Below are 26,234 nucleotides of genomic sequence, written 5' to 3'. Positions count from 1 at the left end.
GCATAATTTACCCAATGATAGCCCTTCCTAAGTAACCCAAATCAACGAAATATCCCTCCATACATGGTATGATTATAAAAACAATGAGCATGACTTCAATTAGCAATGCAAATGAATTGATCTCATCATTTTATAATCATGCTTTGGATATGTTGTTCACATTGAAAGATTAGATGATTTCTGGATTTTTTTCCCAAGTATGACTGAAAAGATCAATTTGTGGCCAATAATTCCTTCTACTTTGTAAAAGCCCTTTTGTGGCTACCAGCAGAGATTAAAATACCCAAAGGCAGTGACACTATTCCTTGGAAAGCCCCTACAGAGATTATTAATACAGTCTTCAAACTAGACGTTCAATAAATATCGTTGACTGATAGTTGCAGAATCCACCCCTGTTCGTGACTTCCCCTCAGACACACAGTCCAACTCACGTCTTGGTCATAAAAGATTTACTCAGCTTTAATCACTAAAAGCCCAGTTGTTAATTTTACCTTTATAGGTTTTTGTCTTTATATCACATTTCCCATCCCACCCATTCAGATTGATCTTCGCTTTGTAACAAAGAAAAACAATTAAGAAAAATCACGGAATACAGAGACACCTGGTGACGTATATAACATTCTGTGTTAGTCGTCCTTTCACCATGAGAGATTATGTGACGTTATCTCTTCTCCAGTACCTTCATTGGTTTTTCCCATTATTTAGTTCACATTACTTCTAATGGTCTTTTCATTTATATTATTTTAGCTGTTGTTTACATTTTTATCACTCTGCATTAGTCCATACAAATCTTCCCACATTTCTCTCAATTCCTTATATTCATCATTTCTTACTGCACAATATGCCATTACATTCATATTCATTAAATTCAATAAATGTTTGTTAAGTGCCTACTATGTAGGAATTGATTTGGAATTGATTGCATGACATGGTAGTCACTGGCACGGGATTGCCCAACACTGTGTACCCTCATCAAAGAAGATACTGTGTGCTCTGTGAACAAAGCAGAATGGAAATAGCTCAAAAGAAATTCGAGATGTGCAAATACAGGGAATCCATCCCAATGTTCTCGTGAACTATTTGTGCCTAACCTTTGGTGGAGGATTCCAAGCTCATATTGGTCTGATCAGCCACAATCAGACACACTATAACTTGAATTTAACATAAAGATGTCACTTTGGTCTTCTTCGAGAACAAAGGATAACAACCAACTATGTGCCAGGTCCTGTGCTAAATGCTGGAGATACAAAAAGAGGCAAAAGACAGTTCTTGCCCTCAAAGAGCTTACAATCTAACGGGGAGAGACAACATGCAAACAAATGTATACAAAACAGGCTACACACGGGATAAATATGAAATAATTAATAGGTTAGGCTCTGGAATTAAGAGGGGCTAGGGAAGCTTTTCTGTAGGAGGGAAGATTTTAGCTGGAACTTAAAGGAAACCAGGAAGGACAGTGGTCAGAGTGGACAAGGGAGAATATTCTAAATATGGAGGACAGCCAGAGAGAATGCCCAGAGCAATGCCTAGAGTGTGTTGCTCATGAACAGCCAGGAGTCCAGTGTCAATAGATCAAAGAGTATGTATTGGGGAGTAAGGTTTAAGAAGACTGAGAAGGTAGAAGGGGGCTAAGTTATGAATGGCTTTGAATGACAAACAGAGCACTTTGTATTTGCTACTAGAGGCCATAGGGAGTTACTGGAGTTTATTGAGTGGGGGGGGGGGGGCAGTGTGACATGATTAGTACCATTTTGCTTCCAATTCTTTGTTATCACCAAGAGTACTCCTATGAAGATTTTTTGTGTAGAGAGAGACCTGTATTTCTGTCTTTGACCTCATTAAGGTATATGCCCATTAGTGAGATTTCTGGGTCAAAGAGAATGGACAATCTGGTCACTTTTCTTGTATTATCCAAACAGAAGTTCAAAATGCTTGAATCATCTTGCATTTCCACCAACAGTGCATTACTGTGCCCTCCAACACTGAATGATCCCATCTTTTTTCATCGTCAACAATTTGCCTGGCTTGAGATGAAATCTCAGAACTGTTTTAATTTGCATTTTCTATGCTGAATAGAGCTTCAAGTTATTATTCCCCAGTTGTCTACAACAATACCACCTCATTTGAAGTCTACATCAGGGTTTCCTTAAAAAAATATTTCTTCTGACCACCCTGTTTGAATTTGCCCGGATTTCAACTCATCATGCAACAACTGCTTCAGACACCCATCCGTCCCACATGTCTGGATCAGAAAAACTGCTGAAGACAGACCACATCACTACCCAGAGACTGGCTTTCTTCCAGGTCTTCCTTATTAGCATTCTCTCTAACTCTGCTAAGGGCCACTTGTATGGGATGCCGAGCTTCACGTGTCATTCATGGCATTTCTGAGTCCACAGTCATAGAGAAGTTTGGATTCCAGCACAGCTTTCTAAGTCTTTAAATCTGATCTGGAGCTCGGCATCACATATGCCCCGCTGTCTCCTTCAAAACACTTTAGGCTTCTTCATTCAATCCTCTATTTGTTTGTTAATTGGCACCCTGGTGGTAGCAGGATTCCAAGCTGGAATATTTCATAATACAGCCTGCACATTTTTTAGACTCTAAGTTCCACCAGACTTCCTAGCACTGTTTCTCCTTTCATTGCCTCCCTATCACCCTTTTCTCAAGGGCTACTTCTAGAGCCTTCCATCATTAAAAGGGTACTTGACTTATCTGCCTAAAATTGAAAACTCCTATCTGCCTCTAGGTCTCTTATGCACATTGTTTTCAGAGAGTCTTTCTCCCTCTGTACTTAGTCTACCTAGTTTTTGGAAATACTCAGGCCCTACTTAATAAATCAGGGCTTTATTGCACTAAATTGTACCAAGGGGTTAGACAAGAGTTAACTGAGTTTTTAAGAAGGGTGTCTAACTTAAAAATAGGAAATCATTTTTGCATTTGGAGAATATCTGGTTCAATAAATGCATTATTCATGTTCATAATTAATTCAAAACTAATGCACAATACATGGTATGTAAAGAATTATCAATCTTTAACTGATAAATGATTTCCCATTACCTAAATAGAGAAGGCTTCTGTCTGCACCCCATCAAAGATGTTATACATTAACCATTTTTTGTTCATGAAGATTTTATTAGTTAAATAAATTTGTTCACATTTGTAAAACATATGTATTTATAATGGTTTCTATTTTTAGAAAATGAAATCTGTAGTTTTCCATTTTGAAAGTCTCAATTACAAAAAATTTCAGTTTCCACCCCATGAGATACACTTGACCCAGAAAAGCAGAGAGGTTTGATAACGTGTTCTGCTATCACATTTTCCATCACTGGAGTGTGCCAGTCTTTTAGGAAAATTAACCCCTTTTAAGCCACAGCAATCACTTGTTAGCTACAGAAATATTTGTGCTATGTGTCTCTCAGTGGAATTCCATTACAGCTATGAAAGGATTTTTGGTTTTCATATTGACATAAATACCGTAGAAAGTGCTGATAGAGATCTTGATGCTTATTCTCTTTGTGAGCTTGGACAAATCACTTCCCTTCCTGCCCCCCTCCTTTTTTTTGGAGAGCTGGTTGTTAAACATTTATCAGCACACACCTTGGTATGAACCTATATAGACCATAGTGAGCCCATGGAAAGGAAGAGTACACCAAGGGTTTAAGCAAGCAAGGAAGAAGGGAAAGATAAGTATGCCCACATGAAATATGGGCACCCATTGCTAGGTGGGCCCTCTTAGAAATAGAGCAGAAGATAGGGTCAGCAACGCACACCTGACTAGGCATATAACTACAGTATTGACATGCTGAGAATGATAAGCTCTAAGGGACTCTCAAAGTTCCTTAGGAACTATGCTTGCCTAAAGAGGTCATGAACTCCGGATAAATGATTCTCTATAGCAAGTAGAAAGAGACCGCTGGTCAGAGAGAAGGAGATTCCTTCCTGGCATATTTCAGTTGTGCCTTTCTGTGGTGCTAGCAGGAGAAAATTAAGTAATTAATCCTCATATCTTTGTGGGCCACATAACAAGCAGATAAAAAAGTAAGCCTCTTATAAAGAGCCTAAATGGTTAAAAAAAAAAAAGAGGAAAGAAAGAGAAAGAAAGAAAAATCTCTTTTACATTTGTGAATCCAAGCTAATGTTGGTTTAAAAAAAATGAAATTCATTAAGGAGAACCATACATTCGTTTCTGTTACCAGCTGTAAGAATGTGTTCAATCTGAGTTATTTGTGTTCATCATTGACACCTACCAGAAAGAGATATGTTCACACTAGGCAGTGGATAGCGCACAGAGGCACTGGGCCTGGGGTCAGGAAGCCCCAAGTTCGTATCCTGTCTCAGCTATTCACTAGCTGAGTGGCCCTGGGCAAATCATTTAATCTGTCTGCCTCAGTTTCCTAATGTGTAAAATGGGAGTGATCATAGCCCCTACCTTACAGAGTTGTTGAAAGAATCCAAGATAATATTTGTAAAATGCTTTGCAAATTTTAAAGTGTTAGAGTGTTAAATTTTAAAGTATAAATGCTAGCTGCCTCCTGAATACTGATCTAGTCCCCCCCCCCCCGTTATTGTCCCATAACAATGTCATAAAGGCATAGAGGCTTACTTAGAGAATATTAGAAGTGGAAGTTAACACATGGTTATATGCACCAAGGTGATACAGTGGACAAAGCAGTGGATTTGGAGGCAGGAGACAGACCCAGGTTGGAATCCCACCTCTGCTCCTTCCTACCCACTTGTGTGACCTTGTACAAATCACTTGGTCTCCCAATGACTCCATTCCTCATAAAATGAGATAGGCTTTAATGTCCCTTCCAGTTCTAAATATGTGGTTCCATGACCTTCACAATAAATGAATGTGGCAATAATTAAAGAATTTGCCAATAGTTGTTTCCTTTTATGGATGCTAAGTAAAGTCTGATATAGGCATTATCCTCCCGTCTCTTCATGCCCCACTGTCTCCTAATCCTGTGGGCACTGAATCCTCCTGTTATTCCTGTCCTCTGCAACTACAACTCCCTACTTTGGTATGTCTGTAAATAGACCCAAACACAAAGATTGTTCAGCCAGGAAAGGAGCTTCATCTATTCCAACCCTCCGGTTGGCTTTCTATTAGTGTTCCATGCCCCCAAAGTACATATAACTACAATGGGGCAGCTAGGAGGCACAATGGATAAAGTGCCATTTCTAGAGTCAGGAGGATCTGAGTTCAAATCTGACCTCAGACACTTACTAGGTATGTGACCCTGGGCTAGTCACTCTACACTGTTTGCCTCAGTTTCCTCATATCAATGAGTTGGAGAAGGAAATGGCAAACCACTCCTGTATCTTTGCCAAGAAAACCCAAAATGGGGTCACAAAGAGGCGAACATAACTAAACTACAATTTTTATATATGTGTGTGTATGTATACATTCCTGTTGTGGCTTACCACACAGAATCATAAGCAAAGCACAGTGCCCTATTTAAGCTAATAAATTAGTAGCCTTCAAAAGTCAACTTAAGCTGAATAATAATATATTAATTTGCTATTTGTTCTTTCTTCCTACAGATAGTCATTCCTTTTCAGCCTCTACTTACCCATGTGCAGGCTTTTTGAAGAAATCTTTATTTATTTATCCTTCTTTTGGCACTGAAACTTGAGACCCGAGAAACGATAGAGGAAGATTATCACCTGACAAAAATTGTTAGACCAGTGATTGAAAAGACTTCAGTATCAACTGAGGAACAGATGAACAGGTTACAGTACATGAATATGATGGTATACAATTGTGTGGCAAGAAATGATGAAGGGGATAGTTTCAGAGAAACCTGAGAAGACTTGTATGAACTGATACAGAGTGAAGTAAACAGAACCAGGAAAACAACTGATAACAATAGCAACAGTATTGTAAAGACAACTGACTTTGAAAGACTAAGGAACTCAGATCATCACAATGATCAATTACCATTCCATAAGGACTCATGATGAAAGCCAGTCAGTCAATAAACAATTATTAAGCACCTATTATGTGCCAAGCACTAAACTAAGCAATGAGGATACAAAAAGAGGTAAAAGAAAGTCCTTGCTCTCAGGGGACTCACAATCTAATAGAGGAGACAAGCAAATAAATATGTAAAAACAAGCTACTTATAGGAAATAATTTAACAGGGGGACAGGGGGGCACAGTGGATAGAGTGCAGGGCCTGGCATCAGGAAGACTCATCTTCCTGAGTTCAAATCTGACCTCAGACACTTACTAGTTGTGTGACCTTGGACAAGTCATTTAACCCCATTTGCCTCGGTTTCCTCACCTATAAAATGAGCTGGAGAAGGAAATGGCAAACCACTCCAGTATCTTTGCCAAGAAAACCCCAAATAGGGTCATGAAAAGTTGACACAGCTGAAAACAACTGAACAACAACCAAAAAAAGGAGAAAACATCAGAATTAAGAGGTGTTGGGAAAGGCTTCCTATAGAAGATAGGATTTTGGCTGGGACTTGAAGGATACTAGGGAATCCAGGAGGTAGAAATGAGGAGGGAGAGTATTCCAGGCATTGGTGGACAGCCAAAGAAAATGCCCAGAGCTTAGCAATGAAGTGTCTTGTTCAAGGAACATCAATGAGGCCAGTGTCACTAGATCAAAGAGTACACGGAGGGGATTAAGGTGTAAGAAGGCTGGAAAGGAAGAGAGAGGCTAAGTTATAAAGGTTTTGAACACCAGAGCATTTTGTATTTAATCCTAGAGGCAACAGAGAGCCACTGGAGTTTATGGTGGAGGGGAGGAAAGGTAAGGGAGTGGCATGATCAGATCCCCATTTTAGGAAAATCACTTTGACAGTTCAAGGAATTTGGCCACAAAGGGTTACTCACCTCGTGAAAGAGAAGCAATAGACTCACAGTATAAACTGATAAATGATTGCTTGGGACGTGGCCAGTATGGGAATTTGTTTTGCTTGATTATTTGTGTTTGTAACAACAGTTTTGTTGTTCTTGCTTTCTCAATTGGAGGGGGGAGGAAGGCTATAGTGAGAGGGAAAAACAGATCTTCATTTGAAAAAAAAATAACAAAAATATAAAATAAAATTTAAAAAATAAAAATGACCTTGGCTATTGACTCATACAGAGTAAGATGGGCCTCAACATTCTAATTATGGAATTGCCATTAACATAAAAATAAGGCTTTTTAAAATTCCTAACTCATGTTTTAACTTTTTTTTCCAAAATATTTTCTAAATCCAGGCTGGTACCAGGGAGTTTTGATTTTTTTTTTGTATGTTTAATGAAAGTTCAGAGATATAAAGCAGTCATCTTGAGTTACTTCAGTATTCTGTCACTTCTGCAACTGTACATAGCCAGCCAGACCTAGAATAATCACCACTGATTGTAGTAGAAGAGATTGGTGAATTTTAATCCCTCTTCCCTTTTCTTCTCTCCTCCCATTTCCAGAGGCAAGTTTGAACCAGCTGCTGCCAAAACACCTGGTTGAAGCATTCTAATAAACTAACCTCAATCCCTTTGCTTTCCCATTCTTGTCCCTGACACAACCCTCTCACAACAGCAATTACTGCATCCTCTCTTGTCTTCATCCTTGAAAGAAGACAGACAGCCCGGCTCAGCCTGGCTTTTCTTCATCTCTGACTTTCAGAGAATAAGGTTCAACACCTGACAATATTCTGTTCCTGAAAGTTACACCCTGGCCTAGAAGGATGGCATATGCTGAGTTATCTAAGAAAGTCTCTTCCTCTTCTGCCTAGGACTATGAATCAGAGTATAATTAATTGGAATTATAAACAGCTTGAGGGCAGAAACTATCCCTGCTCTAGCCTTTTCTTCAGCAATATTAATAACTCACAATTTTCTAGCACTTTATACTTTTGTTTCTTCAAAACAACCCTGTGAGATATGTCATATAGGCACAATTATTCCTATTTCACAAAAAGGAAACTGAGGCCCCCAAAAATGTTAAGTGATTTACCCAGTCACACAACGAGTAAGTGTAAAAGGCAGAATTTGAATGTTGGGAATATTTTTTAAAATATAACCCATCAACAATTTTAAAAAAAAGCAATTGGATGGGGTGATGTCTAACATCCCTTCAAACTATAATAATAACTCACATTTATAGAATGCTTTACAAAGCATTTTCCTCAAATCACCCCTCTGGAGTCAGTTGTGCAAATATTCTTCAAAACTTCAAGACATCCAAGAACGATATCCCACAAACTTAGATCACAACTCCTCTACAACTTAATAAATAGACAATCTTCCAGAGCTTCTGTGACTGAAAGATTATCATCCTGCCACTTACCTGTTGATAAGCCTCTTCATATTTAGCTAAATTGGTCCACAAACATCAATAAAGAAAGCATTTGGGGCTTGGTAAGATTTTGAGAACTTAAACACCACAAACATAGCCTTGGGGCTTGAGCCCCAATTGAGAAGTGAGAGGTGGGGTAGGGGGAAAATTTCACCCTAGCTCACCATTTAATAGCTTCCTATTTTAATCATTTTTGTTAACTAGGTTCCAAGGTTGTTACTATGCTGCTCAAAGATTTTAAATATTATCAGGGCCCTCCAAATTTGGCTTTCTTAAGTAAAGCCCCAGTTAGCCCACCCTAATTACAGATCTGACCAGTTTTACTTACATACTAAAAGCAAGACTTTAGAATAAGTGTATTTGTCCACAATACAACACGCTAGAAAGAGAACTGGATTTGTAATCAGAGGAGCTGAGCTTGGGCAAATCACTTAATCTTGGAAATTGGTTTCCTGACTACAGCCCTGGCACTCTACCCACTGCATCACCTTGATTCATCTTCCTGAGTTCAAATGCAACCTCAGACCCTGGGCAAGTCACTTAACCCCCTTTGCCTCAGTTTCCTTATCTGTCAAATGAGGTGGAGAAGGAAATGGCAAACCACTTCAATACCTCTGTCAAGAAAACCCCAAATGGGGTCACAAAGTCGGACAAGACTGAAAAATGAACAACAAGAGGTGTGGACTCTCTTATTATTAGATGACCTCTAAAGTCCTTTCCAGCTCCAACTCTACTATCCTATAATCCTCTGACATTGAGAAATTAAGGCATTTGCCCAAGGTCACTGAACTAACTGAGACTCAAACTCAGGACTACCGACTTCAAGTCTGGAAACCACTTTTCATCAGACCTTGTGACATTCACCATTACTATCGACCTATGAACAAGGAGAAACAATATCCCTGACGAGGAGGGAAGTCTGGAATTAAGCAGAAGGAGAAGTTTATCTTGGTTGTCCTGCCATCTCTCACCATCAAATTGTACTTGGGACTTTTTCTAAAAATTCCCCCCCAAAATACACTTCTTTTCATTGTTGCCTCCTGTCCTCGGGCTTCAGAGATGGAAGGGAGTTTAAGGACTATCTAGCCTAACACTCTTCTGGTACAGAGGAGGAAAACCGAGGCCCACGAAGGTGAAAGGACTTTAGTCATAGGTTTCTAAGTAACCAACTCGGAACTCGAACCCAAGTCTCTGACTTCAGATCAAGTACCCTTCTCCCTAAGGTCAGCTGCAAGAGCTCTCATGCCTTCCTTGTTCTCTACCTCGGGCTGGGGATTTGTTCCCTCCTGGACACACGCGGTAGTTAAGTTCCCTGAGCGCCCCGGGAGCTGGCACTCACTGAACCATCCCCTCTTCTCCCAAAAGTCTCCAGTAGACTAAGTCCTGGGCAAGCCGCCCTCCACCCCGGGCAACCTGCGGGACCGCCCGGGGCAACCTGCCACCTCTCCGCGCAACCTGCGCCGCCCACGCGCGCCGCCGCAGCCTTACCTGGATGGTGTGGCCCGTGGTGGAGGCGATGGGGCCCCCCACCAGCTTGCAGTAGAGCTCGGGCCGGGGCCTCGCGCCCCCGGGCTCTTCCCCGCAGGTGGCAGTGGCCGAGATCCTAGCCGCCTCCGCCAGGTTGAAATAGGGTGGGTGAAGGCTGAAGCCGGTGTCCGGGTCGGGAGAAGCGGCGGCTACGGAAAGCGGGGACAGCAATAGAAGGAAAAGCCGCGGAAGCCACCGGGGCGCAGGAGCAGCTGCCGGGCTCCCCTTCCATACCCTGGCCATCCTGTCCCGGGGCCCAGGAGGGAGTGCCAGCCCCGCTCTGCCTTGTCCACCCGACCTTCCAGCTGTCTCTGAGCGGGGCTCGGTGGCCTTAGCAGCAGCAGCCTCAATAGCAGCAGCAGCAGTGGACAGAAAGCCCTGCCTTGGTCTGCTTTTGTTTTTTGGAGATTGTCCCAGAAAGAAGTGAACACACCCCCGGTCGTAGGAGGCGGCTACTAAGCGCCTCCCCAGCGGAGCGCGCGGAGCGGATCCAGGGAGAAGGAAGGAAGAGAGGGAGAAAAGGAGGGCAGTGGAACTTGATTCGTCGAGGTGAAAACCTGTAGCAGGCGGGTCAGGTCACTCAGTTGTCAATGAAAGGAGAGGTTGTGGTTGCTTTTGGCATTTTTAATTGAATGGATGAGGGAACCGACCCAGCAGAAATTTCTGAAAAAAGGGAGTCTCCCCGTGTTCATTTCCAGTGTTAATTTTTTGCTACCTGGGGGAGAGAAAAATCTCGGGGTAGCAAGTGGGTGTCCATAGTTTGCCTTGCCCGAAGCGTTGAGTGCAGTGATGCCTGCCCCTTCTAATTTTAGAGCCTCTTTTTGCCTAACGGGGTGAAATGTTATCCCTTGTTTCCAGTGTTTTATGTTCTCAGTCACCCAAACAAAAATCAGGATCTCAGTCTCCAGACCCTGGGTAAGAATGAAGGAGGCTTAAAACAGAGAAAGAAATTTATAGACCAATTTCTCTAATGAACATTAATGCCAAAAATTTAAATAAAATATTAACAAAGAGATTACAGCAATTTATCACGAGGATATTACACTTTGACCAGGTGAGATTTATTATCAGCATAATTGGCCATATCAATAACAAAAGTAACAGAAACCATATGATTATCTCAACAGATGCAGAAAAGGCTTTTGACAAAATAAAACACCCCTTCCTATTTAAAAAAAAACAAACTAGAGAGTATAGCGGTAAATGGAGCTTTCGTTAAAATGATAAGTAGTATCTAAAACCGTCAGCAAGCATTATATGTAATAGGGATAAGTTAGAAGGTTTCCCAACAAGATCGGCGCTGAAACAAGGAATCCCATGATCACCACTTTTACTCAATAGAAATGTTAGTTTTAGCAATGAGAGAAGAAAAAGAAATTGAAGGGATTAGAATAGGCAATGAGGAAACATAACTATCATTCTTTGCAGATGAGATGATGATATACTTAGAGAATCTAGAGAATCAACTAAAAACTATTTGAAATAATTAATAACTTTAGCAAAGTTGAAGGATATAAAATAAACCCACATAAATCATCAGCATTGCTATATGTTACCAACAAAGCCCAGTGGCAAGAGATAGAAAGAGAAATTCCATTTAAAATAACTGTAGACAATATAAAATATTTGGGAGTCTGCCTGCCAAAACAAACCCAGGAACTATATGAACACAATTTCAAAACATTTTTCACACAAATGAAGTCAGATCTAAATAATTGGAAGAATATCAATTACTTATGGGTAGACCTAGCTAATACAACAAAAATGACAATTATACCTAAATTAATTTTCTTATTTAATGCCATACCAGTCAAACTACCAAAAATTATTTTATAGAGCTAGAAAAAAACAATAAAATTCACCTGGAAGAACAAAGGTCAAGAATACCAAGGGAATTGAGGAAAAATGCAAAGCAAGGTGGGCTAGCTGTACCAGATCTAAAACTATATTATAAAGTATCAATCATCAAAACTATTTGATACTAGCTTAGAAATAGAGTGGTGGATCAGTGTAATAGATTAGGTACACAAGACACAGTAGGTAAATGACTATAGTAATGTACTGTTTGATAAACCCAAAAACTCCAGCTTCTGGGGTAATAACTTACTATTTGACAAAAACTGCTAGGAAAACTAGGCATAGACCAACATCTCACACCCTGTACCAAGATAAGGTCAAAATGGATGCATGATTTAGACATAAAGGGCAATACTATAAGCAAATTAGGAGAGCAAAGAATAGTTTACCTATCAGATCCATGGAGAATGGAAGAATTTATGACCAAACAAGAGAAAAAGAACATAATAAAAATACAAAAGGACTCACAAAGGCCTCATTTCTCAAATACATACAGAACTGAGTCAGATTTATTAGAATACAAGTCATTCCCCAACTGATAAATGGTCAAAGGATATGAAAAGGCAGTTTTCAGATAAATTAAAACTATGAATAGTCATATGAAGAAATGCTCTAAATCACTATTGATCAGAGAAATGCAAATTAAAACAGCTCTGAGATACCACCTCACACCTGTCAGATTGGTTAATATGACAGAAAAAGAAAATGATAAATGTTGGGGAAGATGTGAAAAAATTGGGATACTAATGCATTGTTGGTGGAGTTGTGAACTATCCAATCATTCTGGAGAACAATTTGGAACTATGCCCAAAGAGCTATAAAACTGTGCCTACCCTTTAATCCAGCAATACTACTATTTATGTATCTGTATCCTAAACAGATTATAAAAGGAGGAAAAAGGACCCACATGTACAAAAATATTTATAGTAGCTCTTTTTGTGGTAGAATTGAAATTGAATTGTGGTAGAATTGAATTGGAAATTGAGGGGATGCCCAACAATTGGGGAATGACTGAACAAGTTGTGGTATATGAATGTAATGGAATACTATTGCTCCATAAGAAATGCTGAGCAGGCAGACTTCAGAAAAACCTGAAAAGACTTGCATTGACTGATGCTGAGTGAAGTGAGTAGAACCAGGAGAACATTGTACACAGTAACAGCAACATTGTGTGATGATCAACTATGATAGATTTAGCTCTTCTCAGCAATGCAATGATTTAAGACAATTCCAAAAGACTCAAGATGGAAAATGCTATCCACATCCAGAGAAAGAACTATGGAGTTTGAATGCAGATCAAAGCATACTATTTTCACTTTTGTTTTATTTTTTTTTCTTTTTCTTTCTCATGGTTTTCCCCTTTTGTTCTGATTCTTTATTCATATCTCTGCTAAGGAAGTTAATCTTAACTATCCAATACAAAAGTCCAAAATCATAACTACAATATATTGTGTAGAATGGTATATAACATACAGAGGAGCTCAAAACACTTCACCAATATGGCAGGGTTTCAGGTGGATCAATCCTGTCTTATGAGCAAGAACTGATACACTAAGAGATCACATAACTGCCAGAAACACCTCAGATTCATTATGTGTTTGATTTTTAATTAATATTTGGTCACTGCACACTCAGAAACTTTTTACTGTTGGCAAATTTTGGAGGTCCCAACCTGCAGTTTAAGAAGCACTGGTCTAGATTATGGCCCATATCTATGACTTCCAACAAAAAAACAGGAAGCAAAAACATACTAAATGTACAATATAAATCGGGTCTGTGACAAGTAATTTTTCCCTACACATAAAAGGAATACTAAACCCAGGATATTTACAAGTGCGGGTAAGACAAAATGATTTAAACAGAATTCAGTAGTATAACTACCATTACAATCATTGGAAGGCTGATTATTTAAACAACATCAGAATAGAAGGCCTTTAATAAGACTGCCAACTAGGCATTTTACATTTTGCCTCAGTTCTACATGGTCCAGATACCTCCTGAAATATGTCTGCTGCTGAAAAGACAAGGTTGATGCCAATCCACTTGATGGTGGTCATTGTCTCTAAGAATTCTAGAGAAGTTACCATTATCTTCTTCCCAGATTGTCAGTAATCTACAATTGGGTGGCACCCGGGACCTCCCCACTTCTCAAATGAACAAGGTTGTCTCTAAGCCCATATATATTTCCTGACTCATAAACTAAATTCAGTCACCTACTCGAGAAAGGAAATAAAAAATGGAGAAGTCTGTCATGGACCCCAAGGCACAAGATCAACTAACTGAATCCATGTTTCATGGGAGTGGAAAAGAGGGTAGAGAGGATTAAGTTCAGCCCATCTTTCTACCATACCTCCTCACAGAGAGTCTGGAGACAGAGCAAATTTCCTGCCACACAAGAGGCTGGAAGTTTTCTTCTTTTAACCAAGCTAACAACCTCCCCACCTGCCTCACTGTCACTGTCAGGAGGAGAGGGTATAACTGGCAATCTGTCAATAGAAAGCCAAGGCTTATTCCTCATAGTATTTTATTTTGTATGTTTTACTATAAAAAGCAATGTTAACCTTTATGGCAACCAGATTTATTGCATCATTCAAAGTCAGAATTGCTATTTGCCAAGCTTTTTATTACATTCCCTAGGTAAGGGACATGTAATGCCATGTATTTCACATTTTCATCAAGAGGAAAAAATAATTTTGTGGTGACACTCCTACAATAAAACTCATGCCTTTGGCCCAATGGGAAAAGTTTCAAAGATGATCAAACAAAAACTGCATATCTTAAGTAAATATTTTATAGGTGAGTTAGCCCTCTAAGGGCTATACTTGGAGTATGGAGTCTGACAAACAAGATATCTAGTATAAATAGTATTCCTAGCAAATGAAAAATTGGGGCAAATATTGTACATTATGTGAGGTAATAAATAACATAGACAGGAAAAGGCTCCAGTTAGTGGCTCAGTGGAAAGAATTCTGAGCCTGGAATCAGGAAGATCCAATCTGGCATCAGACCCTTACTAAATTGTGTGACCCTGGGCAAATCACTTAACTTCTGCTTGCCTCAGTTTCCTCAACTGTAAGATAGGCATAATAAAAGTACCTATCTCATGGGGTAGTTGTGAGGATGAAATGAGATAATATTTGTTAAAATTACTTAGCACAATGTCTGGCAGATATTAGGGGTTATATAATGGCAAAGTGGATAGAGTACCAGACCTAAAGGCAGGAAGACTCATTATCCTGAGGTCAAGTCTGGCTTCAGACACTTACTAGCTGTGTGACCCTGGGCAAGTCACTTAAGCCTCTTTGCCTCTTTGCCTCCGTTTCCTCATCTATAAAATGAGCTGAAGAAGGAAATGGCAAACCACTCCAGAATCTTTGCCAAGAAAACCCCAAATGAAGTCATGAAGTAGACATGAATGAAATGACTGAACAATAAATACTTACTCTCTTCTCCCAGTCCCCATTATTGTCTCAATTGGGTTCCTACTCATTATCTGACCTGACTTTATAGTTATCCATTATCTAGAGTTAATCCCACCATTGCCACCAAAAGTGAGAAGATAATTCAGGATGGACAGGCTATGTGCAAATTAGTGATCCCTTGCAGTTGTTCCTGCAGATGTTATTCACCTGAAATGTGCCTATATGAAGATTACAATATTGGGCAAAAAGAAATATATGCTAATCTAGGGAAGAGGGCTTCTAAAAATGGCATTGATATGGCCTCAATAAAGTTTCAGAAATGAGCATGTATGTTCATCTCTATCTGAGGTCAATAGGGCTATGCTCAGATTGGTACTTTGGGACCTTGAATTATTCTCTGCTTTCTCATGGACAACTTGAATCCAGGGAAATCTTAGTTTCTCTTTCTCTCAGAAATCTTCTCCACCAGTGTCCCTGATTTTTTCCCTCTCCTCAATTTGTTGTATAATGATAGATCTCTGGAGCTATCTATACTAATTGATAATACATTTTACCAATATTCTCTGAGGTCAGAGATCAAATAAAGTTTTAGGCAATTATGTCTTTATTCATATTTCTTTTAAGGAAGTTAATCATAACCACCCAAGACAAAAGTCTAAAATCATACATTATGCAGAGTGGTATGCAACATATAGAAGAGCTCAAAATACTTCACCAATATGGCAGGGTTTCAGGTGGAGCAATCATTGATTGATACACTAAGAGATTACAAAACTTGCCTAAAACTTCACAGAGAAAAGCACAAGACTGAGGTCCCCTGATTCTCAGTGTATGCCTCCCAGGTTCACTCTGGGAAGGCATAAGGAAGATTGCCCCTAGAAAGGCCCTGCTGTGGTATGAGTGTTATTGAGATGTTCTATACACAACTAATGGCATTATTTTACTTGGCACCAGGTAGGTGCTATAGAAATGCATAGTTGGGTGTTAAAAGAAAAACTCAATCTAGCACAAGTGAATTTAGGGTTTGGCCATTTTCCTAATACCTCAGAAATGATTCATGCATAGCTGTGTACTTCAGATCTGAAGATGGTTATGCTACATACCAGTGTGTAGTATCGGAGAAGGATTTCGCCTAGATTAAAGTACCTGAGACTGTAGAAATAAAGACTTTGAAGCTTACGCTCCTAAACTCCCATTCACAATGACAGTTTGGGTGTCTGCACAGCTTCTAGCTCTGTTTCCCATTAAGGATTCTAGGGGTCACCCTGAAATGTAGAGGTGCTAACATTTATTAAGCACATATCATATGCCAGGCACTATGCTAAATGCTAGGGTTACAAAGAAAGGCAAAAAAAAGGCCTTACTCTCTGGAGCTCACATACATATCTCTATGGGAGAGATAACATGTAAACAACTATTTACAAACAAGATATATTCAGAATAAATCGAGAGTAGTGTCAGAGAGACAGCACGAAACTCAAAGTGGACTGGGAAAGGCTTCCTGCAAAAAGTGGAACTTTAGATGAAACTTGGAGTCAGTGATGAGGCATGCTTCTAAGGCTATCAACTCACACTCTCATTCCAGTGTGTTTCCCCACTATCTATTTCATCAATTGCAGTTAGTGTCTCTTACTTCATTAATTAGCCCAGTGATTAACACTTTACTTTCAATTCTACCAGTTGATATCTCCCCAATAGCAATGACAAATAACTGATATCAATTAGCTTTTAAAAGAGCAGCTAGATGGCACAGAGGATGGAATGCCAGGTCTGGAATCAGGAAGTTCACCTTCCTGAGTTCAAATCCATCCTCAGACACTTACTAGCTACGTGACTGTGGACAAGTCACTTAACTCTGTTTGCCTCAGTTTCCTTATCTGTAAAATAAGCTGGAGAAGGGAATGGCCAACCACTCCAGTATCTTTGCCAAGAAAACTCCAAATGGGGTCACAAAGAGTTGGATACGACTGAAATGACTGAGCAACAATAACAAACAGCAATAGACGTTTCAGAGGAAATATTGACTTAGAAGATATAGCAAGAACAGAAATATAAATTCATCCCCTCCCACTCCAGTTAGGGACACTCTCTTCTCAACACCTCAGTCCCTGAGGAGAATGGACTCAGACTTAAAGCAGTCACTACAAAGCATTCATCCCACCAAGTTCACTTCCAAATGTGGCATAACCAATAGACAGTCATTTCTTTGCTTGCACACATGGTGATCTCTGCTGCTGGGTCAATTCACTGCTGGACTGGATCCTGTAATTCGCCTCTCAGGATTACACTCTCCATCACATTTGACTTCTGGCAAACTCTGGTATGGACTCCAATTCCAGGACTTCTGGTGATCCTTCTGACATTTTGAAGCTCACCAAGTCATAGCCCAGTCTGTTGCATCTCCAACTTTCATTCTTTTAAGATCAGAAAAGAATCTAACAGAGACAGAAAAAGAGCACATCATTGATGTGTGACTTCACATCTGCCCTAGGTGGTAAGAGTAGGCCACTGGCACTGCCTTTCTCTCTCCACTCAAGGGGAAACAACAGTCATTGACCCAATCATCACTAGGAAAGAAAGCACTCAGTTTTGCAAGTTAATATCTTTTGTATGCACACTCAGCTCAAAAGCCAATTAAAAGGCTTTTCTTCACCCTGCATGAGAGAACCAGAAATAGTCACAGAATACCTACAATAGTTTTGAACTAGAGAGCTAGACCCCTATTCCAAAGTGTGTCATTATGCACTCCGAGAAGCAAACCCCCAGCAGGGGTTATGTACGCTCTAAGACCTAGGCTTTCATTGATCAGACCCTAAATGTCAATATGCTGTATTAGAGAAGGATTTCCCCTAGAGAAAAGGACCTGAGATTACAAGTCTGGTAAATCTATTTTGTCTTACAAGAAAATAATTTCCCTGGTGCCACAATTAAGCTAATTAAGCTGTTTATGAATGAAGCACATTTAAATGAGCACATCATTTTGTTTTGTTCTTTCTACAAAATCGGAACAGCTCTTGGTAAATAGTGTTGTGTAACAGAAATAACACTGGAGAAACTTCTAGGGAGATGGCTGAGTGAGATGTACCAGCCAAGCCTGGCTCTTTTTATCTCCACCTCCCACAAGAAATGTCCAAATCTAAGTAAAATAATAATAATTAAAAAGAAGTGAATTCTCCACAGAATTTTAAAACATAAAAATAAAAGGCAAATGTTACTGGCTCATGCTCTACCAGTCACAACACCAATACCAGCCCCACACTATTGTGTAGCAATAGTTCAAGTAGCAGCTGAGCCAAAAAATGTTTTTAATTTTGAAAATTTGAAATTTGAAAAGCTTTTGAAAAAAAATTTCCCAAAAGGAACAACACCACACTTTCTTTCAGAATATGGTACAATACTCTAGATCCTTGGTTCTAAACCTGGAAGCCTCCTGCACAAGTTAAACTGTGCAACTTCAGCATGGGCCTTGTTTTAAGGGAAAATAAATAAATTTAGGTGCCAGTGAAGTATTTTTTCAGAGGCAGATTGAGAATAGCAGAAGACATGATTCTGAGGGAAAAATGAACCAAGAATTGAACACCAGATAGGAGATGGTGGAAGCAAACCTAAGCCCAGATCCAGAGGATTCATTGTCCCTGCTTACTCCCTTCTCTCCAACTGTCCAAAGAATGAAGATCAAAGGGATAAAAAGACCAGAAACTAGTCTGTGATTGAAACTGATGCTTTATGAGGCCAGGATGGTTTCTGGGTCAGACACTCATTGTCTCCAGGGACGGAAACTGTTAAGAAGGTGCTGCTCTTATGTGGAAGCTGAGAAGAGCTTTTTGCTTTGGCCTATACTTCTCTACTGGTTTCCCAGCTAAGGCTAAATAACGATAGAGCAGGTCCTAGGAAAAGGGGGCTGGGATAGAGATTCTAACTAGAAAAGTCTGAGGTAAATGGTTATCAAGGGCACTCACCTGCCACCTCAGTACAATCTCCCATCAACAATTGTTCAGTCAGAGTCCTCCATCCATTAACAAGGGGAAGTTAAAAAAAATTAAGCCCTCATAGGGGTGGAGATAGATAAAACCAGTGGAGAGACTGAGGGGTAAAGGAAAACTCCTAATATATTGAAGAAATATTTTGGGGTAAAATAATGCCAAATTATCTCCTCTACCAGAAGAAGATAATTCTGTGATAGTTATAAACAGAACCCTAGAAAAGAATATGGAAAAACTGCAAGGATCAAAAAGTAATTAAAAAGCCTAAAAAAGAATAAAGGAAACAGTAAACAGTGGGACAAACATCTTAGAAGCTTAGAAACATGTTAGATATCCCGAAAGGATGGAGGAAACAGAACTCAAAAATTCTATAATAGAAATAAATGTATGAAAAACTAAATATAGAAATAATACTAGAGTAAGGTCAAAAGACAACAAAATTGGAAGAAATACGAAATATCTACTAACAAAAACTGCTGACCTAAAAGATAAGAATAGAGAAATCAAATAAAGATCATTAGACTCCTAAAAAAATATAATTAAATAAAATGCTTTCAAAAAATTTAAGAAATTATAAAGTGACATGGCTTAGAAACATTAGAACCAAAAGACCAAAAACAGATTGACAAAATACACAGTTTACCCCCAGAGAGAAAACACAAACATAACACTCCCAGAAATATAATTGCCAAGATTCACAGCTCCCACATTGGAAAAAATGAATGAAAAAAACCTTAAATCAGCCAGGAAAAATCAGATTACATACCAAGGGACTCCAGTCAAAATTACATAGGATTATTAAATGAAAAGAAATAAAAAAATTAGATATGATATATTGAAATGAAAAGGGCTTACACTTAAGAAAAAGTTAAGCATAATCCCAGCAGGGAATAAGATGAACTTTTAATGGAAATAATTATTTCTATGCATTTCTAATGAAAAAGCCAGAGTTTGAGAGAATCTTTGAAAGGCAAAATCCACAGAAGGAAAAAAAAAACTAAGAAAGTTTGAACAACTCGAAAGGGCCAAATGACAATCAAGTACTTATTTTCTGAAAGGAGGAAGGGAAGGGAACACACTTAATGAATGGGCTTGCTTTGTGCCAGGCACTGTGTTAAGCGCTTTACAAATTTATCTCATTTGAAAGGGAAGAAGAGGTTGTTGTCTCTTCAAAGTTCTATCACCTCTAAGGGACAATGAGCTATAGACTGAGGTGGTCAAAAAGAAAAATTTAAAAAGAAATGTTCAAAAAAAAAAGGAGTAAATTGGAGAAACTTACTATTTCTTGTATTTGGGGTATAACAAGATGATTATTCAAACGTAGACTAGGGTGAGGGAATGGAGATGTCATGAAGTCCACTTTTGTCTGGTCAGGACAAAAGCAGATTTTAAAAATGAAAATAAACATAATTATTACAGAGGGAGAAATACAGTGGTGTAAGGAAGAGACAGGAAAAGGGAGAGTAAAATCACATAAAAGGAGAGCCTCAAACAAACAAACTATAGGTTTTGTGGTATGATTACAAAAGAGAAAAGAAAAAACAGGTCAAAACCCAATTATTTGGGTCTGTGCTAGGAGAAAGTAAGGTGAGGAGTAGAATCAGCTTGTTCTATGCAGTACAAAATACAGATAGCTTAAAATTAAAGAAAAAACACTAGACTTGGGGATCCAAAGGCGTGTTCAGATCTAAATTATACCACTCGCTACCTCTGTGACATTAAGCAAGGGTCTCAATTTCCTCATCTCTAAAACAGGAATGGGAGTTACTATATAGTCTCTAAACTGTCTTCTAGTTGACTTTAAAATATAAAACCTTGGAATTGTCTTGATATCACAATTAGTAGGAACTCTGGGAATATGAATATTACAAAGTTTTTTCCTTTTTCATCATTGCCTCAAATTCCCTATCCCAAGCATTCAGAAGCCACCTTTCCATCATGGCCAAAAGAAAAACAAAATACTTAGGCATTTCTACCAATCATAGTAATCAGTCTGAGAAAATGAAGCACATATTGTATGTGTGGCTCCATGTTAGAACCTTATTTCTGAGGGATAGCACCACCAAATTCCTGGAAAAGGCAATACATTTTGTATTAAAATCAATTGCAGTATCATGCTGCAATTAGTAGCCAAGTGACATTAAGCAATTCATTTAACTTCTCAGGTTGTCAGTGTCCTCATAGTGCCCTTTTCTCAGCCGATGAGGTGAACTGTAGGTGCGGAATTAGTCGGAGTTGGATGTGGTCACTGTGTCAGTTACCTAGGTGTACTTTGTTAGAAAAGAGGGTTTTTTGGGAAGACTTAAATGAACTGATGCAAAGTGAAGTGAGCAGAACCAGGAAAACATTGTACACAATAACAGCAAAATTGTACCATGATCAATTATGAATGACCTAACTATTCTTAGCAATACAATAATCCAAGACAATTCCAAAGGACTCATGAGGAAAAATGCTATTTACATCCAAAGAAAGAAACGATAAATCCGAATGCCGGTCAAAGTATACTATTTGTACTTTTTTGTTTGTTTGTTTTTCTTTTGTTCTGTTTCTTCTTTCACAACATAACTAAAATAGAAATATGTTTTACATGATTGCATATATATAACCTATATCAAATTGCTTACTTTCTTGAGGGGGAGGTGAAGGAGAGAAGGAGAAAATTCGGAATTCAAAATTGTTTTTAAAATGAATGTTAAAGTTCATCTTTACATGTAATTGGAAAAAATAAAATACTACTAAAAAATAAAGCTGGAGAAAGAAAAAAAGCTATTAAAAAGCTGGCTAAGGAAAAAAAAGAAAGGAGGGATTTATGGAAGGAGATATTGAGAAATGACAGTGATGTTTTTAAAAGCTCAAAAAATTCTTTTTTAAAGGAAAACTATTTCATAGAATCATATTAATAAGGAAGCTGAACAGTTTACCTCCCAAATTCAATTTTACATACCAAATAGTTTTTTCTGCTCCCTCCCAATTTTGAGATACCTCAGGTTCTCTGCTTAAAATTTCTTTGTTGCTTAATAATAATACTCCTTTCCTATTCTTGATTCTCTATTTCTTAAATGGATTTCCCCTTGATAAAAGCTACTCTTATAGCTGCATTACTTTCTCTCAGAAAATCAGATAGTCAGGTATGCCATTCTATAACATATAGTATCATAAAGCTGAAATGGGCTTTCCTTATCCTGTAATCGATATCGTTCTGTAATACATCCTTTGGCCTACCTCCCAGGCCAGACAGGTCTCAGATTGGGTCCCTGGGATAAGAAACACTACACCTAATTCAAGATATTCTATGGATCTTCACTTCTAAAATTATAGTTCAAGCTCATATTGATATACTTACACACAGCATCAGTGAAAAAAAGTAATAACATAAATAGAGTACATTGGAAATGAGGGAACACATGTAACCAAGGTTTCAGGATTCTGATGTGCCTCAGTGTCCTCACACTCCTTCCTGCTGGGCACAACATCTCTGCTGAGAAGGTTGTTCAGCTGGGCCCCCTGGACCTGCTTCTCTCCATTGTTTTATTCCTGGCTACCAGGGCTAATTCCCTTTTGAATACACTGATGGTCTTCTCAGCTTCCTCCGCTGACTGCCCATCCTCCCTGCTGGTTTTCCTGTTGGATTCACAGCTCAAATGCAAAACACCATGAGTAAAAGGGTGAAAGTACAGATAAATCCCCTCCCCATCCCCAGCTGTCCTCTGGCAGAGGCAGAAAAAGAGAATGGCAAAGAGGGATCCCTTTCTCAAGATCTGGGTTCTTCTATAACTGGCTCTCCTCTCTGCTGCCAGAGGTAATATTCCTTGTAGCTACTTCCTGCTTCAAATATGTCTATCTGAAGAACATGTTCTGTTTTTTCAAGGCCATCCTTTGGTGGCAGGGCATATTCTTGGCCAGTCAATAGCTAGCTACTCTCTAATTCCGTTAAAGAAAATTTCTTCACATTTTGTAAAGAAGTATTAATGTAGACTCATCTTAGCACTTTGCTTAATATATTAACATTTTGTTTTCTCTATTATCTGCCCTTTCTATGATTTCATCAGCTAGGTTTGGGATGAGATTGGGGGGAAATCAATTAATTAGGAATGTTCTCATCAACTTCCCCTTCTACCCCTTCGTTATCCAACCACACTTCATTTGTTGTTGGTTTGTTTTTCAGTCGTGTCTGATTCTTACTGACCTCTTTTGGGGTCTTCTTGGCAAAGATACTGGAGTAATTTGCCATTTCCTTCTCAATTCATTTTTCAAATGAGATGACTGAGGAAAATGGGGTTACGTGATTTGCCCGGGATCACAAAGCTAGTAAGCATCTGAGGCTGAATTTGAACTCAGGTCCTCCTGACTCAGGACCAGAGCTCTATCCACTGTACCATCTAGCTGAGGAAACAAACTGAGGCCCAGAAAGTTTCAGTGACTTCCTTAAACTCACACAGTTAGTGGCAAATCCAGAACTTGAACCCAAGTCTCCTGATGTCCACTTTAGTCTTCTTTCTACCACACTATCTTTATATTTGACTCTTTTGAATACTAGGGCTTCCCTAGGCTGTTCTCCTTCAGTATAATAAAAGATACAACCAAGGATTTCTTCTATCAGTTTTCATGATTTCAGCTCAGCTCAACCTTATATTGATCAAAACAGTACAGCATTTTCTTTTCTGACCACATCTCCCTGGTGTTCCTAGACTCTTCATACTAGTACTGGTTTTAACTCATGTAATTATTCTTTTAACTCACATTTGGATGCTACTTGGTCAGATGAGTTTCCAAAGACCCTATGAAGAGTTCACAGTCTAACTACTTGGATTTCCTCTACAAAGAATGCTTTATAATCTGGTTGGTCTTTCGTGTGTACAGTGATAAGTCCAAAGCTTTTTTCAGCCTTTGCTGGATATGAAAGGCCAGGAATGTGGCTAGGTAAGGGGAGAGACAATGAGCCGGCCCCGTGGGTCCCTTTCTTTAGTGTTTAAAAACCTTTATAACCTGATTCCAATCTATCTTTCCAGCCTTATCATATGGTGTATATGCCCCTATGGTCCAGTCAAACTAGCCTTCTTGTTGTTCTCACCTACAATATTCTACCTTCCATCGCTATGGCTGTCTAAAATGAACTTCCTCCTCTAAGAATTGATTTTTTCCTTCAGAACTTATCTCAAGCACCATCTTCTCCATGAAGCCTTTCCAGATTCTTCCAACTACTAGTGAACTTTGTACATATTTTGTATATTGTTGGGGTTCAGTCATGTCCAACTCTATGTGACCTCATGGACTTCATCCACGGAGTTTTCTTGGCAAAGATACTGGAGTGGATTGCCATTTCCTTCTTCAGTGTTTCCTCATTTTACAGATGAGGAACTGAAGCAAATAGGGCTAAGTGACTTGCCCAGGGTCAAACAGCTAGTAAGTATCTGAGGACAGATTTGAACTCACATCTTCCTGACCACCAGCCCAATGCTCTATCTGCTGCACCAACTAGCCACCCCTTATTTTGTATACGCTTATATACATACAAGCTGTCTCTCCCGCTAGAATGTAAACTCCTTTAGGACAAGAGCTATTTGATTTCTGTCTTTGTATCCCCAGCCCTTGGCAAAATACCTGACACATAGTAGTCATTTAGTAAACACTGATTAATTACTGATTAATTGATTGGTTATGCCTTTACTTCTCCCCATTCATCTACGTAGGAGAGCAGAAGAGGATTTGGAGTTAACAACTGTGGAAACCCCAGGGATCTTAGGGCCCTTAGCTGTGATGGGTAAGTAGCCCCTAATTGGAAGAGGCTAGCTTTTAGTGATTAAAATTGGGAGGCATAGTGATTGCTCAAAAAAGCCAAAGTGTGTGACAGAGGGTCACAAGCCCCAGACCAGAAAATTTCGTCTAAGTAAAAGGTTAAGCTTGGTCCCTGATGCAAAGAATCTCTTCCTGGAGATGGAAGGATTGGTAGTCAAGATTCTGGAAAGGAACAGATATGCCTCTCCTTAAGAGAAAAAAGAAAAGAAACAGGGGAAAAAATTTCCTCACAAAAGAAGGGTTGCTGGTCCAATAGCTCAGGCAAGGGTTGCTACCAAAAGAGCTGTGAAAAAAAAAAAATCATGGGGCTTGAATTAAAAGAGTGTGGCAAAATTCACTTTTCTCATTAGGCAGAAAATCCCTTAGAGCCAAGAACTTCAACTGAATCTAGAAGCTTCGCAGCCATGTGCCAAATAGGATTGGTTCTGGTTGGAAAAAATCATGTGACCAGCAGTATATCAAGAGGTAGAGATGGTATGATCAGAAGAGGCTAGCAGGAAGTATGTCTGGTGAGAGAAGCACAATGATATGGCCAAATGATTATTGCAGCCCTGAAGCATTGGAAATGTAAATTTCCCTGGCCACTCCAGTTCCTCATTTGTGTCCACTCTTCCTACTGAGAATATATTTATTTAAGGGAGAATATATATCCAGTTTATGAGAAAAATGTTTTGTTGCTATTTTTCATACTATGCTATTTCATTATATGTTTTTGCTTTGAACTAATTGAATCCTCTCTGGGTGACTAGTAAGGTTAATACACCAATGGGGGTTCATGAACTATGGCATAAGGGTGTGTACGGAAAGAGGGCACTGCACCCATGCTCGCATCGAGTGCTCTCTCCCAGCTGCCTCAGCACTGCCTGCTGCCAGTTCTCTGGAGCAATCCTGTGGCACTGTGATTGTTCAGCGGTCCTGCCCCCAACTGCTTAATGGGCTTGAAAGAAGGTGTCTGGGTGGAAGGCTCTTGACCCCCTCCCATTGAGCAACCTGTCCATCAGCAGTGAGATATTCAAGATACTATTAATTATTTTGATGTTCAAATACAGAAAATTAGAGATAAGTTGTATTTTGAACAGAAGACTTGCAATTTATTTTCCATAAGGTTTTCCAACAGAACCTAAGGATGAATTCAATACTGGTGGCTTTAACACTGAAGATCCTTGGTTTATGTCCACATTACATTGAAAAGAGGTTGTAATGGGGTTGAGCCAAACATGTTAAGAAATTTAAGATGAAACTTAAGAAGGTTAAGAAGGTAAAAAGGAACTTTTCAATAAATGCTCCTAAACTTGAAGAAGGGACCAGGTCAGCAAAAAGAATTTGCTTTGGAGATTTGTCAG

General features: G+C 39.1%; 1 protein-coding gene across 1 annotated transcript in view; it reads right to left on the bottom strand.

Annotated features, from left to right (window-relative positions):
• Positions 1 to 10,115, bottom strand: part of LOC114053893 (laminin subunit alpha-3-like) — a 325,673-nt gene extending 315,558 nt beyond the window's left edge. The window contains exon 1 of the mRNA XM_027877010.1: positions 9,792 to 10,115. Coding sequence (XP_027732811.1) covers positions 9,792 to 10,073 — 282 coding nt within the window. The 5' untranslated portion in view covers positions 10,074 to 10,115. The remainder of the gene's footprint in view (positions 1 to 9,791) is intronic.
• Between the last annotated feature and the right edge of the window lie 16,119 nt (positions 10,116 to 26,234).

The sequence above is a fragment of the Vombatus ursinus genome, unplaced genomic scaffold (assembly GCF_900497805.2).
Source record: "Vombatus ursinus unplaced genomic scaffold, bare-nosed wombat genome assembly UNPS02014812.1, whole genome shotgun sequence".
Classification (NCBI taxonomy): domain Eukaryota; kingdom Metazoa; phylum Chordata; class Mammalia; order Diprotodontia; family Vombatidae; genus Vombatus; species Vombatus ursinus.
The sequence above is the reverse complement of the archived record's forward strand: the minus strand, read 5'-3'. Positions and strand labels throughout refer to the sequence as shown.